Raw genomic sequence first — 13,993 nt, forward strand, 5'->3', positions numbered from 1 at the left:
TCCAGATCTGTCACCTATAAAATGCATATTATGACAAGAAATTATTTTGGAACAGCCCTGCTAAACCTCCAAAACAGGCTGAAATGGAATAGAAGCATTTCTGGACATTTTATTTATTGATAGGATCACACACAGCTCAAAGGAGAAATAAATCAGTGTAGTTTATGGAGGATAGGCTATCATGCTAGGGCATAGCTCTGGATTTTTTGTGTAAGCTGTCATTCATGTGATGTTAAAAAGGTCAAGCATTCACACAATGGAGTTGCCAGATCTCCAGGAAGGCTTCATAGTAATTAATGTGTCCTCAAAAAATGATAACGAAGCAAAAAAAAAAAAAACATGATGCCAAACTTCCCAAAAATGTTTTCTTTTTTACCCCAGGATTAGGTAACTATTCTCATGAAAAGCAGTGACTGGGACATAATGTTGAAGACAAGAACACTGACAGGTTCAGTTTAAGAATAATGTAACAGAAATCCTCAAACTGATTCACTCTTTTTCAAATGAAAGTTGAATCTAGTGCCACAAAACAAATAAAATTATCACGACGAACCAGCAAAAGATATAAAAATGGGGGTGCATACAGCAACTCTAAACAACATATTAAACAATTATGGCTGTTACTTCCAACCTGTTGCATAAAGCATATAAACTACCCCAGTAAAAATAAACAAGATATGAAATAATGCTACTCATTATTAGTGCTTCTTTTCATATTCAAATGCATATTTTGATTTAACACCACACGTGTCGAGCAAAGAATAAAATACAATTTCCAGAACTATGTTGAACTATGAAAACAGAATATCAATACCTTGAATCATGATGCCAAAAACGTGCCAAAAATGCCAGTGTTTTTTAAACAATAAAAAGGAAAAAGGCAGAGATTAATCAAAGGGAGGGTCATATAAAATGCCAATCTGGCATCCCTGTGAGAGTGCTCCAGTCACTCGTCCCCGTTGTTGGACAGCGGGTCCCCACAAGGCCTGCGAGTCCCCATTGAAGAGTGTAAAATTCCTGCACCCCCTGCGCCTGAGGGGGAGGTATGCGGACGGGGCCCGAGGGGGCCCCCCGAGGATAATGGCGGTTGGCAGGGGCGCGACCTCCGCGATGGCTCCCTGCCAGCCCGCTGTCGGCCCGGCCACGCCCCCCGGACCTGCGGCGGAGGGTTCGACAGTGACCGCGCGGGTCAGGCTTTTTAATCTGCCGGGGATTCGGGTGCGCCCCTCTCCTGCCCCCCCCAAACCCAGTGGCCACTCTCCTCAGCATTGTTTAAGGGTGCTATGCCAACCCTTGTGTCCCTCTCCTGTTTCCTTTCACTGTGATCCTCAAGTGGTGGGAAGGGTTGACTGGGGAGTGTGTGTGTGTGTGTGTGTGTACAATGTATGTGTGTGTTTTAGGGTATGGGTGCAGACAGTATTTATGCCTGTGTATGTATTCCTCAGAGTTATGCTTCAGTATTGTGTGGGTGTGTGTGTTTGTGTGTGTAAGTGTATATGCGTGTGTGCATGAGTGTATGTGTGTGTGTGGGCATGTATATGTGCGTGTGAGTGTATGTGTGTGTGCGTTTGTGTATATATATATGTGTATGTGTGTGTGTGGGTCTGTGTGTACTGTGTGTGTGTGTGTGTGCGTGCGTCTTTGTGTGTGTATGTGTGTTTGTGGTTGAGCAGCGTCATGTTAAATCTAACAGTGAGGATGACTCAAAGGGCCCCCATCCAGACACCATGCAGTGAGGGCCTGGCAGCCTTCCAACGCATCAAGCCCCCCCCGCTGCCAGGGGTGAAGACATGGAGACTGTTTTCTTCTGATTCTTCTTCTGGGTCTCCCCCCCACGCCCCCCCCCCCCTTTTCTCTCCCTTCCCCAAGATGGCAGCGGGGGCCACTCGGCGAGGAGGGGGTTGGGGTGGGGTGTGGGGTTGCGGGGGAGCGAACAAGGGGGGGGGAGGCGAGGGGGCTCTACTTGAATTACAAGTGGTTAGCACTCATCTCGAAGAATGGGGCCCCTCAATGGCCCATTGAAGGGAGCTCAGCGGATCCTCACCTACGGTACACAGGCGCTGATGAGGGGCGACAGAGGCTCGCCCGCAGGCCCCCTCTGTTTGCAGCCGGCGCCCGGGAACAACGTCGCCCGCCGATTTCATACCCAATTAACGGACAAACAACCTGGGGCCGCCGGCAGATATTGACCTGGCTTTGTTTTGCCTCGGCTAAAGAGGAACGGAGCCGCGGTATACGCTACACTGATCCAATGGACGGAGTCGCGGTATACGCTACGCTGATCCAACGGACGGAGTCGCGGTATACGCTACACTGATCCAACGGACGGTGTCGTGGTATACGCTACCCTGATCCAACGGACGGTGTCGCGGTATACGCTACACTGATCCAACGGACGGTGTCGTGGTATACGCTACACTGATCCAACGGACGGTGTCGTGGTATACGCTACCCTGATCCAACGGACGGTGTCGCGGTATACGCTACGCTGATCCAACGGACGGAGTCGCGGTATACGCTACCCTGATCCAACGGACGGTGTCGCGGTATACGCTACACTGATCCAACGGACGGTGTCGTGGCATACGCTACACTGATCCAATGGAAGGGGCGCTTCGCGGTGTACGCTACACTGATCCAATGGACGGAGTCGCGGTATACGCTACACTGATCCGATGGACGGAGACGCGGTGTACGCTACACTGATCCGATGGACGGAGTCGCGGTATACGCTACACTGATCCGATGGACGGAGTCGCGGTATACGCTACACTGATCCAATGGAAGGGGCCGCGGTATACGCTACACTGATCCAATGGACGGAGTCGTGGTATACGCTACACTGATCCAATAGACAGAGCCGCGGTATACGCTACACTGATCCAATGGACGGAGCCGCGGTATACGCTACACTGATCCAATGGACGGAGCCGCGGTATACGCTACACTGATCCAATGAGAGGAGTCGCGGTATAGGCTACACTGATCCAATGGACGGAGGACGGAGTCGTGGTATACGCTACACTGATCCGATGGACGGAGTCGTGGTATACGCTACACTGATCCAATGGACGGAGTCGCGGTATACGCTACACTGATCCGATGGACGGAACCGCGGTATACGCTACACTGATCCAATGGACGGAGCCGCGGTGTACGCTACACTGATCCAATGGACGGAGCCGCGGTGTACGCTACACTGATCCAATGGACGGCGGTATAGACTACACTGATCCAATGAGAGGAGTCGCGGTATAGGCTACACTGATCCAATGGACGGAGCCGCGGTATACGCTACACTGATCCAATGGACGGCGGTATACGCTACACTGATCCAATGGACGGCGGTATAGACTACACTGATCCAATGAGAGGAGTCGCGGTATAGACTACGCTGATCCAATGGACGGAGTCGCGGTATACGCTACACTGATCCAATGGACGGAGTCGCGGTATATGCTACACTGATCCAATGGACGGAGTCGCGGTATAGGCTACACTGATCCAATGGACGGAGTCGCGGTATACACTACACTGATCCGATAGAAGGGGTGCTTCGCGGTTCTCTTAGCGCAGAGTGACCGCAGAACGAAAAGACACAACGGCTCCTTGTAATTTACAGCCACTCGTGTGGAAACCAGCGGTGCGGACACACAGAGAACGTCTGGAGGAACATTGGAGGAACATTCGGGGAACATTCGGGTTACGTTCCCATTTGGTTGTGAGATAATGAGAGATAATGCGCTTAACTTGAATTTCTGCGTTGAAGTGAAGTGCTTTTTTCCCCCCATTAACTGCACCGGAAAATCCTTTGCCCTCCCCGTTGAAATTTTTTTGGTACGGCCACTGGGGGGAAGAAAAACACTTTTACTTGTGTAGAAATGGGACCGGCAGTTATTTTGGGATGCCACTGCTGCCGCCCAAATAAATATTTAAAAATGTGTCCGGCTGGAAAAAGGGTCTATTTTGGGCACACACTCCACATAACTACTACACATAACCACACTATTTCAAATGGGGAAATCTTTTTTCCCTGTTGGCGCATCCCGTTGGGTAACTTCAGAAGGGAAACGGATAGATGTCCACTTGAGGTGGAGTCTCACTGCATGGAAGGTGTTGTGAGTTTAGAGTCAAGGGAATGGTCTGTTATGAATCTAGTTACATCTACGCTACCTTTGCTTGCATTATAAGGTGGTATAAATAGGGCAAACCAATTGGCCAGCATATGGAATTACAGATCAAACTACTTTATTCCAAGTGGATTAACCAAGCTTGTACTTTTTTATATGGATATATAGCAACTGAGTAAGGGCAAGGTTTTTGCTTAATTCTGTCAGCATCTAACGTGCATGCTCTTCAACCCAAAATTCCTAAAATATCAATGGCCTCTTTTTCAGGGAAGCCTTCTAATGTGTACAACAATCAAACACGAAATGTTGTTACCACATACCAACTTAAGCCAATCAGCAAACGGCAGGCTACACGGTCGTGTCCCTGGATGCACAAGAACAAGGCCAGAAAACCCTGACTTCAGCCACCCACTTAAATCCTGACAGAGATTTCTAATAGGAGCTTTAGAAAGGCCACCGCCAGTCACATGTTGCAGGGGATATCCCTGATTGGTTGGAGCAGGTTGGCCGATTACCTGGGGAGGCGGGCGGCGGAGGGCGAGGAACCGGCGGCGGCGGCGCCGAAGCGCTCGTTGTACTCGCGGACCAGGGCCTCCTCCAGACTGGACCCGAGGGAAGACCGGGCCCGGCTGCTTCGGCCAGACGACACGCTGCACAGGGTACCGCCGCTGGACGACCTCCTCTCCGCCGACATCTCCACAAACAGGGAAAGAAAAAAAACACCCCTGTAGAATTCCCCAACATGTCTGACATCGCTCTGTGGTGTTCTCGCGTTCCCTGAATATATGCAATCTGTATGCTTTCCGGATTTGCATTTTGGTTCCTGGTTAGCATCGCTAACAATCCTTTGAAGGGTAGGTTTTGTGGAATGTTTTTTTTCAACCATCTATGCCTGTGTTCTATAACTCGATTGCATTCAATTACCAGCAGTGATTGTTACATCATCATTAGAATGTTCAGCTAAGAACATTCTAATCACACAGTTGTGATCTCACTCCTTGAAGGGTTGAAGCACCAGTACTTCATGGATGCTGTACTTACGCTCACTGGTCTGGCGATGTTGTTAGCCAGGTCTGGCACTATAGCCCAAATCGATCAGGCGGTTGCACTTGTGTGTTTCTATTAAACTGCAGTTCACTCATAGGATCATCCGCTAAGTGGCTGCCGTATTATGTCTTCATTATATATCAGGCCCTTCAACAACTGATTCTGTCTTGAGCAGCAAGCCCTAAGATGTATGGAAGAACATCATCTGTCCAAGTTGTGCCTTTGTGATGTACTGCAAAAAAGTCTTATCTTAACAAGTGTTTTTAGTCTTTTAATGAGAATTAAAATATTATTTTTCTTTTCTCTCAATTTGAAAATATTAGCTTGTTTCATGTTACTCTTTACTTGATAATTTAAATTGTCTCACCCCACTGGAATATCTTGAAAACTGTCTCACCTCATTGCCAATCTTTTAGTCTCATTACGCAAAAAAGTAACAGAAATAATTAAGACTAAAACACTTCTTAAGATTCACTTATTTTTAGGTTTTTGAAACATTTGCTGACATTTGGCTGTTTTTACACAGGAATCTTTTCACCTTTATTTATTGGTCCTAAGCCTTTCAGTTTGGAAGAACTTCCGCTCTGAGTAGTCACCTGTGCTACTTCAGCAGTATTAGCATCGGTAATAACGACACCGGTACTACTGTGAATGTCACAGTTATCTAACGATGCGGCCAGTAAACTAGCGGCAGCTGAAACCAGTGAAACTGGACACCAGGCCGCGCCGGACGGCTCCCGAAAGCCGAGCCAAACTCATTAATGTCGGCGGCGGTGCCGCCGTCGATGCGCTTCGCGTTCGCTCAGAAACAAACTCAATCCCGAGTTACCGTTCCAGACAAAAGATCAGCTCCCATCTCGTTTAATTAGTGCCTTGGCAACGGCGGAGTCCCTCATCCCACGCATCTGTTCCCCGAGATGGGGAAGTTTGGAGGGAGACGCAGTGCCTCGCTCTGCTGGGAGGGAGAGGGGGGGGTGGGGGGGGGGGTCACATTGAGAACCACCTGACAATTCCTCGGCTCAACCCCGCACACCTTCCCAGACACCCCCCACCCAAATCCCCCCCACGCCACCCCCCCTTCATCAACCTCGCGCTCGCCGCTCCAACGGTTTCGCAAATTAAGACGGGGAGGATGTGTGATGCGCTGTAAAAATAACACCTTTTTTACACCCTCTTTAATTTCAGCCCGGAGAAGGTGGGGGCAAAAACATCTGTAAGCGGAACCTGCGCCAACCAACCCCCCCCGCCACCCCCCCCCTAGCCCACACCCCACCCCCCACCCTTTCTCTTAGCTCCTGGCCTCCGCTATCCATTCATGCTCACGTTTTACCGCTACACTTAGAAATGCCGGTGCTGGCCCCGAGCAGATAGTCTTCTGTGTAGCGAAGTGCTAGCCCCGGCTAACACGAAATGTTCTCGCGACGTTCCCGGGGATGTTTTGTCAACGTCGTAACGTTGCCACTGCGTTGCGGCAACACGGTCAAAAACGCAGCAAAAGATGAACAGCTGACTGCGTTTGCCGCCGTAGCACCTTCCGTTGCTTCCTGGGCGAAAGCAGACGTTCAAATGGACGTCGCATTTTTTTCACTCAACGTCCATTGCATTTTGGACACTGCATTTTGGAAACATGGAAACGCGCAAATGGATAACTGTGCGGAGACCGCACTGGTAAATGCAAGCCAGACAATTGCGGACTGGCAGGGGAAAAAAATCAGCTTTACCGTGATAGTGAATTCAGTGTTCATCTTAGCCGAGTTTGGAATGTATCTGAGCAATATGCAATAATAAAGCCCGATAAAATCCAGGTGCTTTTCTTAACAGGAAACGGGGGCACATGAAAAGTTTGTTGCAAAACTAATCATTTTCAAATGTTTCCTCAGGTTTCCTACTTTCAAATTATAGCCACGTTAATTGCATTCCTTTTAAAATTAGGCGATGATACGTGATTAATACGTGAATGACAACATGCAACTGTGTGAAGAGAAAAGAACGCGAATATCCTGCTATTTTCAAATCTGTAAACATATGTTTTGTTTTTGGGGTCAATAATCATGAAAATAGGGACACTTCAAAAAACTTGTCTTTTTTTTGTTGTTGCCTGCATTGTGTTTTAATTACTTATTTTAGCTTCTACCCTGTACTAATTACAGAATGCACTAGTCTGTTTATTTCCATAGCTAATTAGTAATTAACAAAGAGTTAATTAGACATTACCGCTTTCCTGCAACTGTAAGGAAATGTTAGTTACCCTGATCAATTAATCACACAGAGAAAACTTCATTGGCTTGTCTGTCATTTTAATATTGTAACAGGAAATGTAATATTTCAGAAGGAAATCAACTTTGATTAATCAACTCTGACAGCAGACATCGTACTCTGGTGCAGCACATTTGATCTCTATTTAGCTAAAATGAACTCTGTTGGAGTCTGAATGCTTAACTGTGAATTACGTTATAATAGAAAAGTCCAGAATGGCTAAGAGTTCACATATTCAACATGCATTGGACAGGGTATACAGTGCAGTCCGTAAGTATTTGACCAGTGACCAGAATTTTAGTTGTTTCGTTTCTGTACTCAGCGCATTGTGATTTGAAATGAAACCAATGGAATTAACATATGTTATATGTTGCAGACTGAAACCCTTTGAAGGACAAATGCAGCATTACAGCGTCCGGGTGATGACCTTCGTACTCCCCTTCTTCCTGTTTTTTGGGGACCAAAAGGAAAATTATACATTGATCTTGGTATGTCATCCATAAATTAGCACTTGGTTTTCAAAAAGCCGCAGTCATTCCGCGTTCGCATGTCACTCCTGAGCAGTCTGCGAACCCACCCATGACACCCCCACCAGGAGATGTGGTGTCTTCCCTGGTGATGCCCTGCCGGCTCTGTACTGCCACCATTTTCAGTTCCTGTTTGTTTTGGGGGCCTTTGCCTTCAGTCTTGTCTTCAGAAAGTGAAACGAATGTTCAGTTGGATTAAGCTCAGGTGATTGACATAGCCAATCAAGAACATTCCACTTTTTTTACATACCTGCATGCGAGACTGCGGGGCGGGCAGCAACACCTGTGACCTCATGTGACTCCCGACCTATCGCAAGACTGAACTGGACCCGTGAGTTCGACACAAACGGTCCGAAAGACAGACAGGTTTCGTCTGCAGTTTTGTTGTTTCGGCTCTGTGCTCCAGCACATCGGATTTGAAATTAAACCGTGAATATGAGGTTAATGCGCGGACATCTTCATTTGCTGTACGTGCCAAACGGTAATAACACTGTTTGCGTGGACGAGGTGTACGCCGCACACTACTTAAGAGGAATCGTGCGCTAGGGCTCGGAGTCGATCTCGCTGGCCAGAAGGTTATTTTGATTGGCGCGCCTTAGCACTCGAACGACCGTGCTGTCTTTTCACATACGCCAAACCGCGATCCAAAACACATCTTAGATTTGTGCTTTCCATTGTGTCAGCATTATTCCAAATGCAGTGTGGTGAACAGCTGATGCACCAGGACACACCTGCACCGATTGTGAAACCATTTAGAAAACCTATTCTAGTGAGAAAGAAACCACATTGTTCAGAAGACTTTGACCATGTCAGTTTCTTTAATTATGTAACAGGATAATATTTAATGGACGCACAGTTTTAAAATGCTTCTTTGAGAAGCCTACTCACACAAAGCCCTATAAGGCACAAAAGTAGTCCTCTGGACCTAAAACACTGGCACAAGCCAGTCATGGATCATTTGTCATGAACACTTTTTGGGAGCCAGAGAGCTCTTCTACTTTTCAGACATGAACAAAGGGTTACCACAGCATGTAGCAGGAGCTCGGGTAACTTCGGAGAAACACTCACAAATATGGCGTACAAATTTCATCAGTAGTCTCATAGATTTTATTTTCAGAAAAGTGGGACAACCCCAAGGCTCTGGCATTACACAGGCCCTCTCCTTGAACCGGTGCACAGTGCCGACCTGGGTCAAATACGTATTTGTTTTGGATTCAAATACTTCTCTGTGCTCTATTGATCTTGCCTGGTGTAATTAAGCCTGCCAATATGACAAGAAGGCGGGGTTTGCACTTTTTGAGAGTATTTCATTGGTTCCAATATGCCAGACAAGATCGGTAAAGCGTAGAAAATTATTTGAATCCAAAACAAATATGTAGGTCTGCCGCAGCGCTCTTGACAACCAGTAAAGGAATGCACAGCCTAGATTGACACATATTAGAATATTTGAAATATAGCAATTTTCTTGTTCAATAAATAAAATGAGTAAAATTGATTACATTTTTTTGCGACAAATGATTGACAAGAAATGTGCACAATTACCAAAAATGCTAATGGTTAAGAAAATGTAAAAACCGTTTATTACTCAAATGAATAGTCAGATTAAAACATCTAAATTTACAGAGAGAGGAAACCGTTCAAGCAAATCTAATTCAGACAGCGCTGGAAAAAAGTGCATTGCAGGCATACAGCACCTACGCATTGCCTAGAGAAGTGATCATTATGTACCATTAGAGTAATCACTGAATTCAATTTTATTTGTACTTCGACTACTTGGGAATACATTGTCACAAAGCGGGGTATTAGATTTGGAGTCACGTTGGCCTCATTTCAGAAAGACCCATGGGATGGCAAAGGGAAGTCACAACGTTGCTGTGGATGTTTACTTCGACAACAGTAACGGCAAACCAATGATGTATTCTGCTACAGAGATTGCATTTACGCAAGATTATGCATTTTTTCGAACACAGAAAAATGTGTGGTGTATTCTGAAAATGCTGGTTGTTTCTATCCTAGCATTCAATTCAGTTTCAAATTAAGAGGTGTCTGTTTGTAAAACCTGTGTCAAACTAATTTTCAAACAAAATGAAAACACCAACCATTACAGGTGCTGCCAGGGATTTTTGGGCCCATGGAAAGATCTCACATTGGGCCCCACCACCACAGGCCACTCCATCCCTGCACAGTTACAGCACTATTTTTTGAGGGCCCCTGTCAGTCAGGGCCCCCCACCCCCATACAGCACCGCTCCTGACCAGGTGAAAACAGGAGTGCCAGGTGGAACACTATTTTGTAATATTGTTAATTTTGACTGGATGCTTCCAGATTGGCATCTAAGCAACAAAGATATGACAGCATAAACACACAAGGCTGTCCAATCAGAGGCACAAGAATAGCAGCGCAAAAAGTGGATTGGTCCGGTGCATCCGCTCAAGATCAGGGAAGAGCCGAGAGTGCATTACCAAGCGCAACACGGCGTGCTTAGTTAATAATTAATACTAATGCTTCATCTCGCAAGTTTTCTTGATTGTCTTTGAGAAAACTCAAGCAGTGTATCTATTACACTATTTTATCAGTTGTGTATGGCCTAAGCACAAAACTCACCATTGTCAAGAAAAACTAGTTTGTCTCACCAATTTCCCAAAACAATCCACCAATTTGCAAAACAGGCCTCATGAGAAGTATTAACAATAACCTTCTTTGGCAGGGAGCTGTTTTGATTTGTGTGTACAGGGCAGGTTCATTAAATTGGGAGATAATCCGTTTCTGCAGAAATAAGGGCCCATGTGTTTCAGGACAACAGGGATGCTTTCTTCTGATAAAATCCACCCGACACTGCTGGCACTCGAAAAGTGAAACACCGCGCAGACACGGTTTATGAGAACTTGCCAGTGTCAGTTTAAAAAAAAAAAAAAAAATCTTAATTTTTTCCTGGAAAGTATGCAAATGGAGAAACAATGACACTGTGCTAATTTGCCAAGTTAAAGACATTTGCTTCCCAGTCTACGCTTTTAATGCATATCAGCGCTCTCTGTTTAATATTCATAATATTCCTGGCCTCTCACTCTTCCTCCTTCTGGATGACTGGCAATGCAGAGAGAATATCCTGTCACATTTCTAATTGCTTTGTAATGCACTCGAAATGGGGATATAATTAAAGGCAAACAATCTGTCACTTGTCTGTTACATGAACTATCTATCAAGCCGCTCATTAAAGAATTTGCTAATGAGCTACAAAAGATTGCGCTTGAGGTGCGTTTAGCAGAATTTTTTTTTCCCTCTGTGACACCAAAGATCTTTTCAATAATTCCCAACTCAATTAACAAATACAACTCCTCTCACAAAAATACGCAAGTTGGTCTTTTGTTGTTCTCTTTGAAATGAGCTCATAGAACAGCTATGAAAACCATGGCAAACGAAATGAATTTGTGACTACCTTTTTATGATACATGCCATGCAACGTAGTTCATTGATATCCGATGGATCCCATTAAAGTGTCTTTCAGTTTAAAAATAAAATAAAAATGGAATCAAAGCAAGTATAAAAACAGCAAAGGGTGTTAAATCCATCATGCATGTATTAAGACGCTTTAAAAAGATTTGATATGGATCTTTCAAATGTCTTAATTAGACTCCTTTTGTGACTTAAGTAGACGCTATCCCCATTGTATTTAACACTTTCAAAACCAAGAATTAACACCTTCCCTAGCCATTAATTGTGAGCCAAGGTTAATTGCTTAAAGTCAAGAATTATCTAAAGAGCAATCACAGAACCTAAATAATGTATTTAAGAAAATGTTAAAATTGGGTAGATTATGATAATGCAGGCACAGAGTTGGAGCTGATGAAGCTGGCTTGTCCTCACACACATAGCTGTGTTAGTATTAATCATCAGCCTAATGGTTAATGTTTACAATCACAGTGGACATTACAGTTATTTTACCATGGCAACACAGCACTAATACAGTACACTGCAGTGCAATGCAAATGCCATGCAGGCACAATTCATCACACTGTTAAAATAAACTAAACTAAACTAAATAAATAATAAATAAAATTAAGGGCATTCATGCTTCTATACAAATCTAATAATTAATTCGATAAAGAACAGGATCAATATTTTCCATGGTATATCCGCTTTTGAGCAGTTATTCTGGATACTGAAAGTAGAACGTAGTAAGGGGAAAAGAGTAATTGCTTCCAACTGCTTTTAGCCTAAGCTCTGAGAAATCTACTTTCTGTCTCTTCTCTCATATGCCTTTTTGGTCCAGAAGATTGACAGCAACAGCATGTTTTATAAATGCCTTATAGTGTAATAAATTAATAAATGTGTTCTTGGTTCATTAGCTCATGGGGAAAACTATTATATCCTGTATCTCTTATGTGTGTGGATTAAAAAATAGCATTATAACAGATAATGGGTCCATTACCAGTTGGTGATAGGTGTATAACAACAACAACAACAACAACAACAACAACAATAATAATAATAATAATATCTACTTTGATTTGTTGTTAAAATTTTGTAAAAATTTGAAGGCCTGTAACTCTACCAAAACTAAAACTAAAGTACACACACACACACACACACACACACACACACACACACTATACTATACAGGACTAGACTGTTCAGGGGTTGGACAGAATAACAAACACTGCAAGAAAAAGGACTTTAACTTTGAAGTACATCGTTCAGAAGGAAGCTACACGTGTGAGTCATTAAGTCGAATGCCAAATGACATGTGAATGTGTCGGCTACAAAAGAGATCTGACAATGAGCACTTTGATGTGCGTTTCCAAAGCAACACCAGGCAACTAACAGAGTTCCACAGAGGCCAAATAGTTGACGTCGAAATTTCAGGTGCAAAATTATTTAATGTGGCAAAGGGAACACCGTCGATAATTATGACAGCACATGGAAAAAATTAACAGACTGCACTGGCAAAGTGGAATAGTCACAAGGTGAAGCTCACTGACAAAGACAGAAAGACACTTAAAAGAACAGTTGCTGAACACCACAAAACTACAACCTCAAACATCACCATAGAACTGAATCAACATCCCTGGAACCCAGACTCAGCAACAACTGTTCGTGGTGAGCTTCCCAAAGGCGGTATTTATGGAATTTGTAAACTGCTTATATCCAAGGCTAATGAACAAAGATGCATAACCAGGTGTAAGGAGCACAAAACTTGGAGAGCCAAGCAATGGGGGAAAAATGTCAGTCTTATGGTTGAAGAATGCCAAAGGAAGCCTTCAACCCACAATATCTGTTGATGTGTAATAGTTTGGAGCCCAGGCAGCCATCTCAAGGGAGTCTCTGGGTCTGATGATTGATCTGCAAGGTTGTATAACAGCCAAGGAATATGAAGCCATTTAACAAGACCAGGTGCACCCTGTGGTGCAAACAAATTTCCTTCATGATGTCCCCATATGCCAAGATGATAATGCCCCCAATACACGCTGCTAACCAAATTCAAGACCGCTTTCATGAACACCAGGATAAAGTCATCAAGTGTGTGCAGATATACATTTTACAGCCATTATACACGTCCATGAACCTCCTCACAAATTTGAAATTCTAGAACACTACCAGTCGCTTGTCAACGTTCTTACCTTAAGCTTGCTTTGTGATTGTTTCGCAGTTTCCATGGAGATGGCCTTATCCGTCTGTGTCAAGCTTTTTTCGTCCGGGTAAAACCACAGTCCGAAATGTGTTGCCCTGCAACCCCCAGGCAATCCCTATCCTAAGTAAATTGTGTATTGCAATAAACGAAGAATTGTTTTATTATTTTAGCCAATAAAGCCAACTAAAGAGAATGTATTTGTTTTCAAGGGCTAAATTAAAATATGTAGTTGTAGATATAAATGCATATTTACATATATTACCACATTTCAATGTATGATTGATAAAATAAAATAAAATATTTCCTTGCTTAGCTTACTTTCATGGTATGTTTACAACGGAGTGACAACGTTACAGTACATAGGTCGTTACCTTTACTAAGTTGTGGAAACATTGGACTGTTTT

At 44.2% G+C, this 13,993-nt stretch overlaps 1 protein-coding gene across 2 annotated transcripts in view; it reads right to left on the reverse strand.

The window, feature by feature from the left end:
- Positions 1 to 13,788, reverse strand: part of LOC135241520 (doublecortin domain-containing protein 1-like) — a 130,693-nt gene extending 116,905 nt beyond the window's left edge. The window contains exons 1-2 of one of the 2 annotated variants that reach the window (XM_064312000.1): positions 13,579 to 13,788; positions 4,646 to 4,824 (exon numbers count right to left, since the gene is read on the reverse strand). In XM_064312000.1, the coding sequence (XP_064168070.1) occupies positions 4,646 to 4,824; positions 13,579 to 13,614 (215 nt within the window). In that variant the 5' untranslated portion in view covers positions 13,615 to 13,788. The remainder of the gene's footprint in view (positions 1 to 4,645; positions 4,825 to 13,578) is intronic. The other variant, XM_064312001.1, reaches the window with a different exon arrangement.
- Positions 13,789 to 13,993: the final 205 nt, after the last annotated feature.

Source organism: Anguilla rostrata, chromosome 16 (assembly GCF_018555375.3).
Source record: "Anguilla rostrata isolate EN2019 chromosome 16, ASM1855537v3, whole genome shotgun sequence".
Classification (NCBI taxonomy): domain Eukaryota; kingdom Metazoa; phylum Chordata; class Actinopteri; order Anguilliformes; family Anguillidae; genus Anguilla; species Anguilla rostrata.